Raw genomic sequence first — 21,131 nt, 5'->3', positions numbered from 1 at the left:
TGTGCCTTAGTACTATACCACCTATGGTTAACTGAATTCACAGGTGCAGAACCAAAGATATATATGGTTGACTACAGAGTTATATGTAGAATTTCGACTGCATGGGAGTCAGTGCCCCTAACGTATGCATCGTTCAAGGGTCAAATATAGGTAGCTGTGTATACATACATATCTATCTACATAGAGAGAGAAAGAGAGTTATATAATTATACATGTGTATATATATATTTATATATATAGTTATGTATTTTATATATATACAAATCTTCAGCTAGCCATGCCTCTCAATAAACCCATCATAAGTCAAAAATGCATTTAATATAGTACATCTAACCTACCAAACATCATAGTTGGGCCTAGCCTACCTTAAACCTACTCAGCACATAGTTACATTAGCCTACATTTGGACAAAATCATCTAAGACAAAGTGTTTTTTGTAACAACATGTTGAATATCTTATGCAATTTATTGAATACTATACTGAAAGTGAAAGATAGAATGATTATGAAATATAGAAGGATAGTTTTAAACACATAAGTTGCTTCTATTTATATATATATACACATATTGGGAGAGAAAATTGGAAGATCTCACTGTTTACAACATCATATAACTTCTGCATAAACATCTCTTCAGTTATAAAGAAGATATTTGAGATTAAACAAGGAGTTATTTGATAATAAACAATGTTTGGTTGCCACTCCTGTAACTTTTTCTGCTCGACAATGATTGCATTTTTAGTTCTCCAGCCTCTTTTCTTAGCTTTCCATGCTCTTGGCAGAAAGCACACATTTTAAAGCTAGGGGGTATAATCAATGATGTGTTACAAAGAAGAAATTCTAGTCAAATTATTCTCAAGATTACTCAATATCCTACTTTTCAGTCTCATCTTCCTTCCCTCCCTCTCTTTGTTTTTATGAAACAAAGATTTAGAGTAATAAAATTAATTCAGTTTTCTTTAAATTCCAATTATAAGTTTTATTAAGGTAGAGGATTTCAATCAACCTGGTTAAAAAAAAAAAAGTTACTGATGAGTTTTTTTTGTTTTTTTTTAATTGGGATAAACAGATAATTGCTTCTTTCCAGTACTGTTAAACATCATGGTAACAGACTGGGACCTCCCAACATGGATCAGCAAACGTCTGCAATGAACACATTGTATGGAATCACAAGCAAGATGCCTCTTTCCAATGACACCCAGTTTCACCCTTCCTCCTTCCTGTTGCTGGGAATCCCAGGACTAAAAAACATTCACATCTGAATTGGCTTTCCTTTTTGTGCTGTGTATTTGATCTCACTCATAGGCAACTTCACCATCTTGTTTGTCATCCAGACTGAGCACAACTTTCACCAGCCTATGTTCTGCTTCCTGGCTATACTGCCTACCATTGACTTGGGGCTGTCCACAGCCACCATCCCTAAGATGCTGGGCGTATTCTGGTTCAGCTGCAGGGAGATAATTTTTGATGTCTGCCTCACTCAAATGGTTTTCATTCACATCTTTACTGGCATGGAGTCAGTAGTCATTCTTGCCATGACTTATGACTGTTATGTAGCTATTTGTAACCTTCTTCATTACAGCACAATCCTTACTAACATGGTAGTATCTCTTATTGGTTTTGGGGTGATAGGGAGATCATTCCTCTGTGTATTTCCTTTTGTATTCCTCATCTTGCGACTGCCCTTTTGTGGACACCAAGTCATCCCCAACATATACTGTGAGCACATGGATCTTGCTCGTCTGGCCTGTGCAAGTAGCAGGGTCAACATCATATATGGTCTGGGGACCATTGTTATCCTGGGATTTGACATAATGGCCATTGTTCTTTCCTATGTTCAAATTCTTCATGCTGTTTTCCATCTCCCCTCCTATGAGGCCAGGCTCAAGTCTCTCAGTACCTGTGGTTCCCATGTCTGTGTAATTCTAACCTTTTATACCCCAGCCTTCTTCTCTTTTATGACACATTGGTTTGGCTGAAATGTTCCCTGCTACATCCATATTCTTCTGGCCAATCTCTATGTGGTTATTCCACCAATGCTTAACCCTGTCATCTATGGAGTTAGGACCAAGCAGATTCATGAAAGAGTGCTCAGAATATTCATCCCAAAATAAATAGCAAATGAATACCTCCAGTTTTGGTCCAAAAGATTAAATGCTAACATGTATACATCTGAGAAATGAAGTGAGGCCTTGAAAATGGCAAATAAGGTGCAGCCATGATTACTTACTGGAAAGGATGTCTTTTAAATGTGGATCTCACTTATTTAGGGAGTAAGAGAAGAACCTTTGAATTCTAAATAGTGTGAGTGAGTGAACATTCTATATGATTATTTGGAAGGTGGACAAGAGATATGTTCATGATTTCCAAGATATATGTCATGTCTTCTGTGACTAGGTCAAGTAACAGAAGATATTTTTCTATTTTCACTATGGGAACCAGGTATTCCTCTTCCTCTCCTCTTCCTTTTTCTCTCTCTCTATCTCTTTTTTTTCCCTAGAAAAAGCCATTTTAATTTCAGTATTCAAGTGAGTTTTATGACTTCTTGAAAAAATAAATTTTCTTTTAAATTGCGTATGGGGTTGTCATCACAATTATTTTAGTAGTTGGATCTTCTAAAATTTTTAACCCAGCCCTGAATACAAAGACTCTAAGAACAATGGGTTAAGAAATCAAAGATGAAAGCTAGTACACTCACAGCTATTTATATCCCAAAAGCTTTGACATTCTGCAAGAGTATGCCATTTCCCAAACAGTAACTTCTCTTTATGAGGTTATGCTTATTAGCTGGGATTTGAAGCTCAATAATAATACTTCCAGTTAATGCGAAACTCAATCACAAAGACTTGAAATTTTTGCTTTATGAAAACAGAGAATTGGAATTCTTTTATGCCATAAATGTGCATTCAGAGTCCATGAACCATACTCTGCTTTTATTTAGGGATAGAATATTTTCCTGTCAGACCCCGTTCTTCCCATTTCTTGGTAGAAACATGGTATGGAGGGCATCTCTTGGCTCCCTGCTAGTGCATAGGACACTACTGCACAACTTACTCACAGTGCCTACCAGCTCTGCTCTAGGACATGATTTCTCCTGGTTCTGTTCTTCACTTCATATCCTGTACGGAAGTATGTGACATGCTGCTCTGACACTATTCAATTAGTGTTTGTCTTTATACAGGTGCCCTTACTTACTGCTTATGTCACTTACAGCAGCAGTTTAAGGGGCTCGGCAGATCTGGAGAAACCATGCATTCAGGAGGCATGTGCTGCTGATAACAGACAAGTTTACATGCCTTATGAAGGTAGTCAGGAGACAGATCTGTAGGCTTGCTTCTCCACATTCTGATACCATGAGCTAATGAGAACAAGATTTAGGGGGTCTTAGTATGCTAATGGGATTCCCAGGTGGCTAAATGCATAAAGAAACTGCCTACAATGCAGGAGACACTCAAGATATAGGTTCAATTCCTGGATTGGAAAAATCCGCTGAAGGAGGACATAGCAACCCACTCTAGTATTCTTGCCTGGAGAATCCCATGGACAGAGGAGCCTGGTGGGCTATAGTCCATAGGTCACAAAGAGTTGGACATGACTGAAGTGACGGAGCAACAATACTGCTCATCCTTGGGTCAACTGAGCTTGTACTTTCTTTTGAAACTAGTGGCCCTAATAATCATATGGTAAGTAGGTTTGATTACTTACCTTTCTGAGGTCAGGTACATGGTGGCCCTAATAGTCATATGGTAAGTAGGTTTGATTACTTATCTTTCTGAGGTCAGGTACATGGTGGCCCTAATAATCATATGGTAAGTAGGTTTGATCACTTATCTTTCTGAGGTCAGGTACTTGGTTTAAACACAGAGTCACTTATATTTCTGAGGTCTTTCAGCATCATGATGATTGGGACAAAAACTCTGGGTTGAGAAAAGTTTGAAAGAAACCTTTATACACCATTTTTACTGCTTGGTTCATTTTCTGAAACTAAAATTACTGATTGGAAAAGCAAAAATCTTTCTAGATACAAGGATGAAATTTTAACAGATGTTTTGAATTAATTGTGGAAGTGATAAACAATTTCATTGTCCCCAATGTCAGAATTTGAAGAAAAGATTTTGCTTCACCTCAGTCTAGCTCTCTTTATTCTCTTTCTTCTTTTCCTTCTCCTCTTCTTTCTTCTGATGCTCATCTTTATTCTTTTCCTCTATCCTCCAAATTTCTGTCAGTCAGTTCAGTTCAGTCACTCAGTCCTGTCCGACTCTTTGTGACCCCTGGACTGCAGCACACCAGGCTTCCCTGTCCCTTACCAACTCCCAGAGCTTGCTCAAACTCACATCATTCAAATTGGGGAGGCCATCTAACCATCTCATCTTCTGTCGTCCCCTTCTCCTCATGCCTTCAATCTTTCTGAGCATCAGGGTCTTTTCCAATGAATCCGTTCTTCATATCAGGTGGCCAAAGTATTGGAGTTTCAGCTTTGGCATCAGTCTTTACAACGAATATTCAGGACTGATTTCTTTTAGGATTGACTGGTTTGATCTCCCTGTATAAGGGACTCTCAAGAGTCTTCTCTAACACCACAGGTCAAAAGAATCAGTTCTTCAGTGCTCAGTCTTCTTCATGGTCCAACTCTCACATCCATACATGACTACTGGAAAAACAATAGCTTTTACTAGATGGACCTTTGTTGGCAAAGTAATGTCTCTGCTTTTTATTATGCTGTCTAGGTCAGTCACAGCTTTTCTTCCAAGGAGCAAGTGTCTTTTAATTTCATAACCTGCAGTCACCATCTGCAGTGATTTTAGAGCACCCCAAAATAAAGTCTGTCATTGTTTCTGGTGTTTCCCCATCTATTTGCCATGCAGTAATGGGACTGGATGCCATGATTTTAGTTTTTTGAATATTGAGGCAATGGCAAACTACTTCTTGCCTTGAGAACACCATGAACAGTATGAAAATTTCTGTCAGCCTGTTTCAATATGTCTTATTATAGCTCTCTTTCCCTGCCTTACCCATCTCTTCCTAACCTAATTTAGTTCTCCATTTCATTTACACTCAGAGTACAAACAACTTTTTTCTTATTGGTTTTAATGAGTAGTTGACTAATTGCATTAGTAGAGTAATTTGACACAGAAAGTATAAGTAAAGGAAAGCAGTCAAGTAAATGAAAAATTCACTCCTACAAATACTAGAAATTCTGTGTGTTTAAAACTAAATACATAGCCATCTCATTAAAATATTTCTTATACAGTTTATCTCATTTCACATGCTAGCAAAGTAATGCTCAAAATTCTCTAAGCCAGACTTCAACAGTACCTGAACCAAGAACTTCCAGATGTTGAAGCTAGATTTAGAAAAGGCAGGTGAATCAGAGATCAAATTGCCAACATCCACTGGATCACAGAAAAAACAAAAGGATTCCAGAAAAACATCTACTTCTGCTTCATTGACTACGCTAAAGTCTTTGATTACGTGGATCACAACAAACTGTGGAAAATTCTTAAAGAGATGGGAATACCAGACCACCTTACCTGCCTCCAGCGAAATCTGTGTGCAGGTCAAAAAGCAACAGTTAGAACCAGACATGGAACAATGAACTAGTTTAAAATTGGTGAAGGAGTACATCAAGGCTGTATATTGTCATTCTGCTTATTTAACTTATATGCAGAGTACATCATGTGAAATGCCAGCCTGGATGAAGCTCAAGCTGGAATCAAGATTGCCGGGAGAAGTATCAACAACTTCAGATATGCAGATGATGGCACCCTAATGGTAGAAAGTGAAAAAGGAAGAGCCTCTTGATGAAAGTGAAAGAGGAGAGTGAAAAAGTTGGCTTAAAACTCAACATTCAGAAAAATGAAGATCATGGCATCCAGTCCCATTACTTCTTGGGAAATAGAAGGAGAAACAATGGAAACAGTGAGAGACTTTATTTTCTTAGGCTCCAAAATCACTGCAACCATGAAATTGAAAGATGCTTGCTCCTTGGAAGAAAAGCTATAATAAATCTAGATAGCATATTAAAAAGCAGAGACATCACTTTGCTGACAAAGATCCATATAATCGAAGCTATGGTTTTTCCAACAATCATGTACAGATGTGAGAGTTGGACCATAAAGAAGAAGGCTGAGCGCCAAAGAATTGATGTTTCAAACTGTGGTGCTAGTGAAGACTCCTGAGAGTCCCTTGGACTTCAGGAAGATCAAACCAGCTAATCCTAAAGGACTTTATCCCTGAATATTCATTGGAAGGACTGATGGTGAAGCTGAAGCTCCAATGCTTTGGCTACCTGATGCAAAGAGCTGAATCATTGGAAAAGACCCTGATGCTGGGAAATATTGAGGGCTGGAGGAGAAGGGGCAACAGAGGATGAAGTGGTTGGATGGCATTACAGACGCCAATGGACATGAGTTTGAGCAAACTCCAGGAGACAGTGAAGGACAGGGAAACCTGTCGTGCTGCAGTCCATGCATGGGGTCACAAAGAGACAGACATGACTGAGCGATTGAACAACAATGCAAAGTGATGAATGTGCTAATTAACTTGATTTTGGTAATCATTCACAATGTGTACATATATAATATCATCACATGCATCCATTTAAAAATCACATTGTATAAGCTAAATATAGACAATTTTTATTTGTCAAGCATACTTTCATAAAGCTGGATAGCTAAGTTAATTTAGAATTCTATATCCTCCAGATAACCTTAAAAATAAAGTGGAGTAAAATTATTTTTAGTAAAGAACAACAAAAACTCACCACCAACAGAACTGCATCAAGGAAGTAAGACTTAAGTTTATGTAAGAAGGAACATATACCAATAGAGATAGTAGATATTGGGAACATTTAAGCGGATATTTACTGTCCTACATACTTATATGTATATGAGTTTTAAATTTTATAAGCAGTAACTTAAACCAACAACAGTATATGTCAGAAAGCAGACACAAGGATCATTTACTAAACAGAAAGTGATAAGACTGTTCATTTATATTAAAATTTGATAAGCTGTTTGGGCATTTGTAGGGCAATGGCTAAAGTAATTGTAGTTGTAGAGTTATTTATAAAATAAATGCAAATGAGACTTTTGATAGTAATAAAAATAATTTAGAGAGCAAAAGCTTTGTTGTAAAAGATCTATAGCTCAGGTTGAAGTAATAATGGTAAACATAAGATAACAATTAACAAAACAAATACCTGTAATTGTGTCAAATATGCTTGAAATAGTAGCATACTTAAGATACTGAAACTACCAGACTGGTTTAAATATAAATTGTTTCATACCTGAAAAATGAAACAATTATCAGGATATTAAAATGCTGAAAGAAAACAGATGAATAAATGAGTTTTTCTGACTAATTTTAAACTCTGAAAGTTCCATAAAGTCATAGAAAGTGACATAGTCACCATTTTATTCTTGGTAGTTATGAAAATAGACACGCAAAGTGATTATAATTATATTGATAGAAGAAAGAAGCTCAGTAAAACACCAAATGACCCACCAACAATGGATACATTAAAAACTTTTGACATAAACATATCAACCAGATATTGAGAAAAATAAAGAAAAATGATATAATCTACTTGATGCAACTACAGGGGACAAAGAATATGCAGCACTGAATGCTGAGAAGTGGTCTGAAGAGCTGATGGAAATTAAATGCAGTTCAGTTCATTTTAGCTCAGTCATTCAGTCGTGTCTGAGTCTTTGCAACCCCATGGACTGCAGCACGCCAGGCTTCCCTGTCCATCACCAACTTCGGGAGCTTTTTCAAATGCATGTCCATCCAGCCATCTCATCCTCTATCATCCCCTTCTCTTCCCACCTTCTATATTTCCCAGCATCAGGGTCTTTTCCAAAGAGTCAGTTCTTCACATCAGGTGGCCAAAGTATTGGAGTTTCAGCTTCAGCATCAGTCCTTTCAATGATTATTCAGGACTGATTTCTTTTAGGATTGACTGGTTTGATCTCCTTCCTGTACAAGGGACTCTCAAGAGTCTTCTCCAACACCACAGCTCAAAAGCATCAATTCTTCTGCGCTCAGCTTTCTTTATGGTCCAACTCTTACATCCATACATGACTACTGGAAAAACCAGAGCTTTGACTAGACGGACCTTTATTGGCAAAGTAACATCTCTGCTTTTTAGTATGCTGTCTAGGTTGGTCATAGATTTTCTTCCAAGGAGCAAGCATCTTTTAATTTCATGGCAGTGAAATATTTACAAAAGAGATCTAATATAGATGCATGTTTAGCATAATTAAATTGCATATTTAGCCTCATATGAGTTAGATGTCATTCTTTTTTCTTCCTTTGTTTCAGTTTTAATATTTTCTTTACACGGTCATAGATTTGCTTAGTTCTGACTCCATATATGACAGGGTTGAGCATTGGCGGTACTATGACATAAAGATTGGCCAGGAGTATATGGATATAGCGGGGAACATTTTGTCCAAAGCGATGTGTCATGAAGGAAAAGAGGGCTGGTGTATAGAAAGCAAGAATCACAAAAACATGAGAACCACAGGTGCTAAGGGACTTGAGTCTGGCTTCATGGGAAGGAAGACGGAAAATGGCACGGAGTATCTGAACATAAGAAAGGGCAATGGCTATGATGTCAAACACTAGATTACAAATTGCACATAAGCCATAAATAATATTGATCTTGATACTGGCACAAGATAGGCGAGCAAGACCCATGTGTTCACAATATGTATGAGGAATGACATAACTCCCACAGAATGGCAATCGTAAAATGAAAATACAAATGGAATCACAAAAATAAATGCCCTCCCTAACACAGCAAGGCCAATCTCAGAAACGACCCTGTTGGTGAGGATGATGCTATATCGGAGGGGGTTGCAGATGGCTACATAGCGGTCATAAGCCATTGCCAAGAGGACTGCTGACTCCATAAGTGTGAAGCTGTGAATGAAAAACATCTGGGAGAGGCATGCTGCAAAGAGGATCTCCTTGAGACCAAGCCAGAAGATCCCAAGCATCTTAGGGATGGTAGCTGTGGAGAGACCCAAGTCAATGGTAGCCAACATGGCCAGGAAGTAGAACATAGGCTGGTGTAGACTGCTCTCAGCCTGGATCACAAACAGGATAGTGAAGTTCCCTATGAGTGCAGTCAGGTACACAGCACAAAAGGGGAAGCCAATCCAGATGTGGAGAGTTTCCAGTCCTGGGATACCTAGCAACAAGAAGAAGGAGGGGTGAAACTGGGTATCATTGGGAAGGGACATCCTGCTGGGTAACGCATATGTCTTCAGAACTGTAGACTCACACAATCTATAGGCCACCAGATAGTTTTCTGTAGCTTTGAAGACCTAAAGATAATATAAGAATACTTCATTAGCTACCTTCTCTCATTATCACAGTCATCACCAACAGACAACCCTCATTTTGACCATTTTAAAATTCTGCAATCTCTAAATACAGTTGTGGACATGAATTACACTTGATTGAATGGCAATACAAGGCTCAATACACAGGATGGATAATAACATTTCAAAAAGCATGTGGATTCATCAAAATTTATAACAAAATATTAAAAATTACTTTAAAAATTAAAATGGATTCACCCATTAGTATTTAGTCATGAATATTATAAAATAAGGCAGGGATAGTAGTGAAAACAGCAACATCAACTACTAATTATTGAAGTACTCCTATTTGTAAGACTTTTTGCAAAAATTACTCCTAATATTAAAAAAAACACCTTCAAGAAGAGCATATTTTACATATAAGTTATCTAAAAATTTATGTGTTTAAAAGACTTATCAGAAGTTTAAAATGTTTTCAAAGGAATATCTGGGAGATAAAGCTAGAGAGAAAAGTAGTGAATGAAAATGGAAGAAAAATAGAAATAAAAGCTATGCCTTATCTATGTTTTACTGCTCACAAACATAATACTCCACACACATTATACAAATACAGCATCATTTTTAAAACTCACATCTACCTGAATAAAATATGTTAGTATTTCTCATTTACAGCTGAATCAGTGACAATTTTAGTTTAAACTAGATGTCAAAATGTCAATCAAAAATGAGAGAGACAAAAAATTGGGAACATTAAATTAGGCACATGACAATTCAATCATTTTCAAAGTTCCCTATATCTTTCTTTACATCTTCATGTAGTTTGCTTATAACACTTGATAGGAAATTTCCAAAGCATCTATGCATTCATGTGTTTAATTATTTTGTACTGAAAAGTCTCTCTTCTTATTATTTGAAGATTCCATGGCAGCAATACTAATAACTACCACATTTTCAGTAAGTAAGTCAGGATATTATCTAGGTATTGATATAAAGAGGGGGAAAAAAGAGTGTAATAAACATGATATGGAAGAAGCAGTTGAGTATGAATGGTAAACCTGAAGAGAAGCAAAGTTAGGAGAAGGAGGCACTCTGTGGCAGTTGTGACAGAAATAAAGTCTACTTCCCTAGGGTTGTCATTACAACAGAATTGTGAATACTTTCAAAGGGTATGGCGATGAATGACAGGAGGAGTGAAAGTAGAATTCATTTATGGAGGCAAGTTGTTCTTTGAATCCCATGGGCGAACATAAGCAAAAAATCAAAAACATTTTCCTTTCTTTTTAAGCATACAAATATGCAACAGTTTAAAAGCTAATGAAAGTTTACTTTGAGTACTAAAGGGTAGATTTGATTGCTAAAGGGTAAAAAGAAGTTACTTATCTGGCTTTTCTAAGAAGGAAGGAATAATATTATATTATTTGATTGATAATAATTTAAGTGAAAATTATATCTCCCTGGACATATATAATCATACTCTATGGTGGTGCAGAAGGTAAATATCAGGGAAGTAGCCAGAAAGTGGTATGATTAAACCAAATGGAAGACAAATATAGACAAGGAACACACACACACACAAATTGGAGTAGAAACAAGGAATACACAAAAAGGAGTAAGATCTGACTTCTCAGCTATATAAACTTTAATGTTCCTGTGGACATTAAATAGTTTTGCTTCAGTCAGTTCAGTTGCTCAGTCATGTCTGACTCTTTGCAACCCCATGGACTGCAGCACACCAGGCCTCTCTGTCCATCACCAGCTCCCAGAGTTGACTCAAACTCATGTCCACTGAGTCGGTGATGCTGTCCAACCATTTCATCCTCTGTCGTCCCCTTCTCCTCCTGCCTTCAATCTTTCCCAGCATCAGGGTCTTTTCAAATGAGCCAGTTGTTCAGATACATAAACTTTAATGCTTCTGTGGGCATTCAATAGTTTTGCTTAGCTTATTGTTAAAGAGCAAATTTTGTAAAACCCCAAGAACAACATGTAACATCTATGGACATGTGAAAGTGGGAAGGGGTAGTAAAGGTAGTCCTTACCTGTTGACAAGCCTTCAGGAATTACAACAGTTTAGATGGGACAACAGTTTACAGTGAGATGGATGTGTTGAAGGAAGGGTTGTTAGTGATCTTGGTTTTTGTCACTGAAATTGAGGACACCTACAATCTTGTGTTGAAACCATCTTAAACTTTCATTCCTGCCCAGAGGTATTCTATCCATTTGATGTTACCATGACAACACCCTGATATTTTCTCCTTGACTCCCTTGTATTTAAATTGGTAAAAATATCAGTGTTATGTCCAAGCCTCTGATGGACAAAAGCACATAAACAATAATGGAAAGTTCCATCAAACAAATTTTAAAAAACACCTTCCAAGACATAATTGAGATATATACTCAGGGTAATGGTGAATGACCTCATACAGACTAAATATCCTTTTTTTCTGTGTTCTTAAACAGTGTAGGTTAATAGTATATATAGTGAAATACTGTACATATGAACAATCTACAACTGCATGTCCTAACATGTATGTATATTACCAAACGATGATGAGAGAAAGAAATTGGCTATTTATGTAAAAGTTAAAAATAGTAAAAACTATTTTACAGTCTAAGAAGTCAGGATAATTGTTACTTTGTGGAATACTGGTAGTCAGCATGAGTGGGACTCCCAGGGTGTTGATAATGTCTGTTTATTTACTTATATACTGGTTATACAAATGTAATCACTTTGTAAAAAACTGAGCCATGCTTTTATGATGTGTACCTTGTTTATGGATATGAAAGTTCAATAAAATATTTATAAAATATGAATTCTTTAGTGTTGACAGAATATATGTCACTTATTTTTGTATCCCCGACATCACTTAGTACAGCCTATTGCATTAAGTAAGAAATCAATATTAAAATGATTAATGGTCATAAAGACATCCTAGGCTAGATATAATTTGTGCTCTAATCTTGTTAATAGCTTCATGCATGTATGTGTTATTCATTAAATACACATTATTGGATGTGTTCTGTGTTGGAAACTGTTCTGAAACATTTCACATTTGAGGTTTGTGCAATCATGAATAAAATGTTATGCAGTTGACCCTTGAACAATTTGGGGGTTGTGGCACCAACTATCCTTGCAACAAAAAATAACATGTAACTTTATTGTTACTTTTCCATTTCTGCAATTTCACATTCTCTGATTTAACCAACTTTGGATCAGGTAGTACTATAGTATTTATCATTGAAAAAAAAATAAATGTACAATTAGACTCACAGAATTCAAAGATTGACTGTATATAATCTGATACAGTACTGAAAAACAAGGATATTCAAAGGAAATAAATTTCTAAAAATTCACAAAGCTATTCCACAAATAGGGAAACAAGTTCTAGATCAATATTTGTATTCAATCATGTAATCTACTCTTAAAGAGGCTTCCCTGGTAGCTCAGATGGTAAAGAATCTGCCTGCAATTCAGGAGACCCAGGTTTGACCCCTGGACCAGGATGATCTCTGGAGAAGGGAATGGCAACCCTGTATAGTATTCTTGCCTGGAGAATTCCAAGGACAGACCATGGAGTATTAAAATGAAATGGAATAGAGTTTCTCAAAATTACAACACATCCTTAGTCATACATACATAGCGCCTCTCAATAGCAAGATCAAATGCTTCCCTGTCATTGTCATCATTGTGTGAGGCAATTCTATAAATGTATTTTTGTAAAGCTCTAGAAAGATAAGTCCTGTGATATTGAACATTTCATACTTTATTTCTATTTTCATCTTCACATTTTCCTTTAAAGACATCTGTTCCTCTGATTATTTAGTAAATACTGGTGATTCTTAACCATCAGCTTTAGCTCATGTTATTTCTCATTTAATATTTCTAAATAATCTTATCCACATCCATTGCTTTAAAAACTTTCTTTATAATAAAGATTACTAAATAAATGTCACTAGTCCTCAGGATTGTGACAAATTCAGATTCATATAACCAAATTCCCGAGTAACTACTTCACATTTTCATATGCAAAAATATTACAAATAAAATATTTCTGAAATTGACTCCCCAATCCCATTTCTACAAAACTTCAACTCTAATTTCATCTTAACTGTGCTGTTATCAGTCTCAGTAAATGGTATTACTATTCAGTGATTTGGCCCATGCAGAAATATGAGCATCACTCTTTTCCCTTCTTCATCTATGGAAAAAAGATCAACACTTGATTCTATTTCTAAAAATGTCATTAAATATAATACCCTTGTCTCCATCCTAACTGGGATGGTTTAAACCGTCGATATTTTTTATAGCACAGTACTTTCCAGTGAGCTCTACATTCAGACTAATTGTGTTAAAAGCCAGCGTCATGATGTATTCACTCTAGAGTTGAGGGAAAGTAAAAATTCTTACTTATTAGCTGTGTGGGTCTGCACAAGAACTTTGACATCTCTGCACCTCAGTTTCTTCATGTAGAAAATAGAAATAAGAAGTGTAAATAAACCCTTAAAATTAATCTCTGTTTAGAACATATAATTCTTTCAAAACACTTTGAACTGTGTTCCAAAGATACTAGCTATACAGCTTTCTTTAGATATCAGGCACTCATTTTTTTTCTGAAATGTATGTTAAATAGATTTAGGCTGAAATCCAAATAAATGCCTAGGATTATATGGTCCTTCCTAAATGTGATAATATTCTTTCCCTAAACTCCATCATTTGTCTCCTTTCCTCAAAACTTATCCCATATCTCTTTTCTTTCTCTTCCATTCTTCTTTCCTTTCACCCATCACTGTGTCCTATAGATGCAGTCTGAGTTGAGGGACAGAGAAGACTCACTAACTAAAACTATCACAACATTGTTAATCAGCTGTACTTCAATATAAAACAAAAAGTTAAAACAAACTCACCAGAATGAACACCAGGATCAAATCCTATCTGTTTTGTCTCAGTCTGCTCAGTCTTTATGAGGAGATTTTCATGAGAAAAATCTCCCAGAGCCAGTTTTGTAAAGGACATAAGGTCTCTGAGGATTCTTGTTTCTAATCTGGCCCTGAGTCATGATTAGAAAGCCACGATTACTAAGATAAAGAAGACAGAAAAAACTGAGGTTTCTTGATTACGTTGTGAATCTCCATTAACCTTTCATTAACCTGCTCCATCTTACATCATACAATAATAAATGGAGCTCATTCTTTCACCACCTCAGATCTTCATTTAAGGATACAGTACAGTTTTGTGTTCAAAAACAAGGATTCTCAAGTCAAAACACTTCTGTTCTACTATTTATCTATTTATATGTTTACCAATCAAAAGTGATATTGGATCTATTATTTAACCTCTTCATTTTGTTTAATTCTTTTTCAGTTGTTCTTTGTGTTTTACTATAGCAACTCACTTCTCATTCATAGTTAATCTCAAACCTAATAATTTACTCCAATTCTTTTTAATGACTTTGCTTGCTTGCTAAGTCGTTTTAGTCGTGTCCGACTCTTTGTGACTCCGTGCACTGAATCCCACTAGGCTCCTCTGTCCATGGAATTCTCCAGGCAAGTATACTGGAGTGGGTTGCCATTTCCTTCTGAAGGGGATATTCCCGACCCAGGGATTGAACCTGCATCTCTTGCATCTCCTGCCTTGGCAGGCAGGTTCTTTACAACTAGTGCCACCTGAGACTCTTGGTCTTATTCACTTTAACAATGCAAATTTTGAGTTATATTCAATAGGTAGAATTAATAAAATTTTAATGAATTTTTCAAATGTATGAATAATTTTAAGCAGATGTTTATAATGTGTTTTAGATGTTTCAACTAAGTCTAATTATTATATAAAAATAAAAACTTTATTAGTGCATTTATTTACTTATACAGTTCTTTTGCCTTATTTGTTTCCCAGAAATAGCAACTAACCAATGTATCACAATAATTGGATTTGCAGAGGCTATGTAATGCCAATAGACTTTTTGTGGGTATTTGACCAATACAGTACTCAATATCTTGTTTTTAAAAGAGGGTCCAATGTGTGGGGGTTAATAATCTGCTGTGCTTGGGTTTTTTAAACACTTTTATCTTTGAATTTGGAAACAGTGACAGACTATATTTTCTAGGGCTCCAAAATCACTGTAGACAGTGACTGCCACCATGAAATTAAAAGAAGCTAACTCCTTGGAAGAAAAGCTATGACAAACCTAGACAGCATATTAAAAAGCAGAGACATCACTTTGCCAACAAAGGTCCATCTAGTCAAAGCTGTGGTTTTTCTAGTAGTGATGTACGGATGTGAGAGATGGACCATAAAGAAGACTGAGAGCGAAAAATTGATGCTTTCGAACTCTGGTGCTGGAGAAGACTCTTGAGAGTCCCTTGGACAGTAGAGTTCAAACCAGTCAATCCTAAAGGAAGTCAACCCTGAATATTCATTGGAAGGACTGATGTTGAAGCTAAAGCTCCACTACTTTGGCCAGTGGATATGAAGAGTTGACCCCCTGGAAAAGACTCTGATGCTGGGAAAGATTGAGGGCAGAAGGTAAAGAGGGTGACAGAGGATGAGATGGTTGGATGGTATCACTGACTCAATGGACATGAGTTTGAACAAACTCCCCGGGACATAGTGAAGGATAGGGAGGCCTGGAGTGCTGCAGATCATGGACCATGGGATCGCAAAAAGTTGGACACTGACTGAGTGACTGAACAACAGCAATCTTTGAATTTATATTCTGTAATTGAAATCTTATGTGAAAATGAGGCAGATGATAGGGTTTGAAATCAGACATATACCTTGATACCTGCTATACCCATTGCATCAGACTCATATAGATTCACATCTGCTGTACTCCTCCTATCTTCCAAGAATATTTTGCCACTTGTTACCCTACCCTGGCCCAGAGACTGCTGCTGCAGTCTTTTTCTCTTGCCCTTGGCCTGCTCCAAATTCTGAAGCTATCCACACTGGTAACCAGTACTCCACTTCACAAGACAGGGGCCCTGTCTGTGTTCCTGTGCAAGTTTTATCTTACCCGACAATTATTCTCACACCCCAAAGAAAGAACAAAAGAAGATAAGAAAGAACATCATAAATGCTCAAAAGAGAGAGATCATTGTGAAATGAAAATATCTCCTGCCATTACCAATAAAACGAAATGTCACCACCATCAGCAATTTCTAGCCTCCAGATGTGAATGAGGACTTCCAAACTGTGATCCAGCAGATTCTGCCACCACCCCAAGATGACTGCTGAGGAGCTGGGGGAATGCAAGAGAAAATCATCTGCCACTCCAAAAGATGAACAGGGAAACAGGATTGGCTCCAGATAGCTGAGGTGCATATGAAAGGATTGAGTTCAGTGAGCCCAGAGGCTTGCATCTTCCCATACAAAAAATGCTAAATCCTAATCTTTGATGTTCAGACTGCCTGCCCACTCTGTTGCAAACTAGCATAGAGCCTGACTTCCCCTCCTGCCTCCTTGGAGCAGTTTTCTGAGTTACTAGGATGCTGTCTCCCAGGCTCAGCATCCTAAACATTCCCACCAAATAAAAGAACTCTCTACTTTAACGTCGCATGTATTTTTTTTTTTTTTTTTTAGTTGACACCATCAAAGAAAAACAAAGCTCTTTATTTCCCTGCATTTTCAACAAGGACCCTATTGGCAGAGTGTGTAATTTCCTCGATTCTGTCTCATGGCAGCAAAAATTTGAAGTGATGAACAGACCAGTGTTACAGCTCAGTTTTATTTAGAAAGCAAAGGAAAATACATGCTCGAGGCGTGAGGGTAGGTTGACCCAAAAGACTTGAAAAGAAGAGAAACTCCTCCCTCTCAATTTTGGTTCCTCTTATGTTACGTCTTTTCCTCCTCCCCCTGGGCCTGTCCTGTGTAAATTGGGCTAGCCAGGAGGGCTGTTTGTTTCACCTGAAGTCCTCACTCAGGTCTTCAGACCTTCCTTTCTTCTATTTTTGCGGGATTTTCCCTTCTTTTTCTTTTAGCCACCTCTATTTTGGACTCCTTTTTTCCTATTCTAACTTCCTAACAACCCCAGGAACTTCACTTTGTACTTAGCTTCTCAAATTCTGCAATCAGCAGTGGTTAAGACTGAGGATCATACATAATACCCTGCAAGTTCAGGGCACTGTTATGGACTGAAAGTTTATAGACACTTCATGTGTTGAAACACTAACCCCCAATGTGATAGTATTCTCAGATGGGGTTTTTGGAAAGTAATTGGGGTTGGAGCAGGTCATGAGGGTGGAGATCTCATGATGGGATTATTTGCCTCATAAGAAGAGCTTGCCTGGTAGCTCAGCTGGTAAAGAATCTGCCTGCAATGCAGGAGACCCAGGTTCAATTCCTGGGTTGGAAAGATCTGCTGGAGAAGGGATAGTCTACCCACTCCAGCATTCTTGGGCTTCCCTGGTGGTTCGGCTGGTAAAGAATCCACCTGCAATGCGGAAGACCTAAGTTCAATCCCCAGGTTGGGAAGACCCCCTGGAGAAGGGAATGGTTACCCACTCCAGTATACTGGTCTGGACAATTCCATGGACTGCATAGTCCATGGGGTCACAAAGAGTCGAAAACGACTGAGGGACTTTCACTTTCAAAAAGAGGAATGGCCATATGAGGACAGCAAGGAGGCAGATACCTGCAAGCCAGAAGAGACCTCTCACAGGGAGTTGAATCAGCTTGGCCCTTGATTTTGCCCTTAACCTGGTTTAGAAATGCCACTGAGCAAACTGTAGAACAGTTATGATTAGAATCTGAGCCTCTTCTTGTACGGCTTCTACATCTTCCACTGAAGCATTTTAATTCTATGTGTAGAATCTAGCCTCAACTATTTGCTATGATGACTGTCCATCACCAACTAGGGAATAGAGTGATGAACATAATTTATAAATGGTCCCCTTTTTCCTCTCAAACTGTTTTTTTCTAAACAACTTTTTCCATATTCTTCTGAGGAATACACTTGTTCTCTCCTTAAAATTCTTCGGAGTTTTACCTGAATACACCTGAATGCATACTGTCTCCCCACTTTTGTGTATCACAAAATAAACAAACTAACAAAAACCTAGACGAATGAAGGGAAGAAGAGGTAATTATTTGGAAGGAAAATCTTCTGCTGAGCAAAAAGGAAGTAATGAGGAGAGCTATGAGAATATTTGCAGCCACAGCACTACCTAAGTCAGTTGTTGGAACCCAGAAAGTATTAAGAAAGAGAAGGAAGACAGAGATTTAGCTGTATCTTGATACTCCAACTCAGAGGGACAGAGTCCTAACTGTATGGCGGCTAACCAATTGTGTTGGCAGATTGAGGTATTACTGCTAAAAGGAATTAAGTGCCAATGAAGTAGAAAAGAAGAGCAGAAAGTTTCCATACTAGACACTTAGTCCAGAACCTTATAACACTGTGAAACAGGTGGAAATTCCTAAGTGAGAGTTGAAATCTTAGAACTTATAAGTGGGAAAGTATACAAATGTCTGGTTATAGAACTTGAAAACAAGTGAATGAACAATATTGCCCTTTGAGGATTGTAGATCAACTGGAATTATCTAAATACACGAGAAAAGGATTATGCCAGCACAATAAACATATAATCTGATTTTTCTCAGCTCATCCCTATTCTCTTTAATCTGGTATTCTACCCAACATCCTGCTAAAGCTGAAACAGCCTTAGTCAAGTTGATAAATGACCTCTAGTCACCAAACCCAAGCAAATGCCCCTGCACTCATCATAATACAACTCTCATCAACATATGAAACTGTTGACCATTCTTTCATTTGAATCTTGTTGGTGTATATATCCAAAATAAATTAAAACATGATACTGAAAAAGATAGCTGCTTTCCCATGTTTCTTGCAGCAATATTCACAAGAGTTGAGATATGAAAAAAAAAAAACCTGTTTGCCAACTGAGGATGGATAAAGAAGATGTAGTGTATATACACAATGAAATATTATTCAGCCAAAATAAAGGAGAAAATCCTGTAATTTTTGACAACATGGATGCACCATCAGGACATTAAGCGAGATAAGTCAGACAGAGAAAGACAAATACAATATGATATCACTTATATGGGGGAATCTAAAAGAGTTGGATTCATAGAAACAGAAAGCAGAACAGTGGTTATCAGGGACTAAGGATGGGAGAACTGAGGAGATGTTGGTCAAAGTTACAAACTTGTAGTTGGAAGATGAATACATTCTGGGGATCTAATGCACTGTACATTTACCACAGTCAATAATACTGTATTATATACTTTAAAATGGACTTTCCAGGTGGTGTTAGTGGTTAAGAACCCACCTGCCAATACGGGAGACATAAGAGAAGCGAGTTCAGTCTCTAGGTTGGGAAGATCCCTTGGAGGAGGGCATGGCAACCCACCCCATAGGTTCTTGCCTGGAGAATCTCCAGGGACAGAGAAGCATGGAAGGCTACAGTTCATAGGTTTGCACAGTCAAACACTACTAAAGCAACTTAGAACGCATGCATACATACTTTGAAATCTCTAACAGATTAGTTTTTAAATATTCTCACCACAAAAAAGAGATAATTGTATGATGTGACAGGGTATTACCAACACTAATGTAATAATCATATTACAGTATATAAGTGTATTGAATAAAGTTCTATACCTTAAACCAACACAATGTTTTAGGTCAATTATATCTCAATAGAAATTAATTGAGATTGTGAGGATAAGGCAATTTGTACATGGCTTGTGATATCATGATTTATAATGAGAAGTATTTAGCTTCAGCCCTTGTTTCTGGCACAGAGCGTTTAAAACTCTTGGAATTTCCTAAATGATGAGAGCCACAAAAGTGTCTTTTTTATGTTAATGGAGTGACTTTTAGATCCTCACCTAAAATGGGAGCATGGGTGGGGGAGCAGTTGCTGGCAGAAACAATCCTGTAATTAAGAGAACTGTAACTTTCCATCTTCACCCTCTGGGAGGGGAGACGAGCTAGAGATTGAGTTCAATCCCCAATGGTCAATGATTTAATCAAACATTACCTGTGTAGTAAAACTCCAATAAAAATACAAATGATGGGATTTGGAGAAGGGTGTGAAGATGTGGAAATTTGAGGAGAGTAGTATGCCTAAAGAGGGCATTAAATTCCAAGGGTTTTAGGGACTCTGTGCTAGAAATAGGGACTAAAGCAGTGTTCTCTCAAGTAAAATTATTCTCTGAATTCTGTGAGCTGCTCTAGCAAATTAATTGAACCCAAGGAGGAGGTCATGGCAACCCATCCTGGTATCCTTGCTTGAAAAATTCCATGGACAGAGGAGCTTGGTGGGCTACAGTTCATGAGGTTGCAAAGAGCTGCACACAACTGGACTGACTTAGCACACAAGCACATAAGAAGAAGGTCATGGCAATCCCTGGTTTATAACCAGTCAGTAAAATGTACAAGTAATAACTTTAACTTGCAACTTGCCACTGAAGTCAAAAGAGTGAGTTTAGAGCTTACAATCAACCTACAATCTGGTCTGTATGCTGGTCCGCCAGAAGCCTGGATGATAACTGGGCTTGTGACTGGTATTGGAAGTAGGGTAGGGGAAAATCTTGTAGGAATGGATTTTGACCTGTATGATCTGATGCTATCTCCAGGTGCATGCATGTGTTCTCAGTCACTCAGTCATGTCTGACTCTTTGCAAACTTATAGACTGTAGCCCATGACAGACTTTATTTTCTTGGGCTCCAAAATCACTGCAGATGGTGACTGCAGCCATGAAATTAAAAGAAGAAAAGCTATGACCAACCTAGACAGCATATTAAAAAGCAGAGACATTACTTTGCCAACAAACATCTGTCTA

At 37.5% G+C, this 21,131-nt stretch overlaps 2 protein-coding genes and 1 pseudogene across 3 annotated transcripts in view; 1 reads left to right on the top strand and 2 right to left on the bottom strand.

Moving 5' to 3' along the window:
• LOC145525653 (olfactory receptor 51I2-like) overlaps positions 1 to 21,131 on the bottom strand; it is a 550,369-nt gene that overhangs the window by 346,211 nt on the left and 183,027 nt on the right. The window lies entirely within an intron of this gene.
• Positions 1,172 to 2,113, top strand: LOC145525613 (olfactory receptor 52E2-like; annotated as a pseudogene).
• On the bottom strand, positions 8,298 to 9,250 carry LOC145525668 (olfactory receptor 52E2-like). Its single transcript, XM_081539197.1, is given in 2 exon segments — positions 8,298 to 8,761; positions 8,764 to 9,250. Coding segments are annotated over 2 exon segments (951 nt in total).

Source organism: Giraffa tippelskirchi, chromosome 11 (genome assembly GCF_054371585.1).
Source record: "Giraffa tippelskirchi isolate mGirTip1 chromosome 11, T2T-mGirTip1v1.2.pri, whole genome shotgun sequence".
NCBI lineage: Eukaryota > Metazoa > Chordata > Mammalia > Artiodactyla > Giraffidae > Giraffa > Giraffa tippelskirchi.
This window is presented reverse-complemented; position numbering and strand designations above follow the sequence as displayed.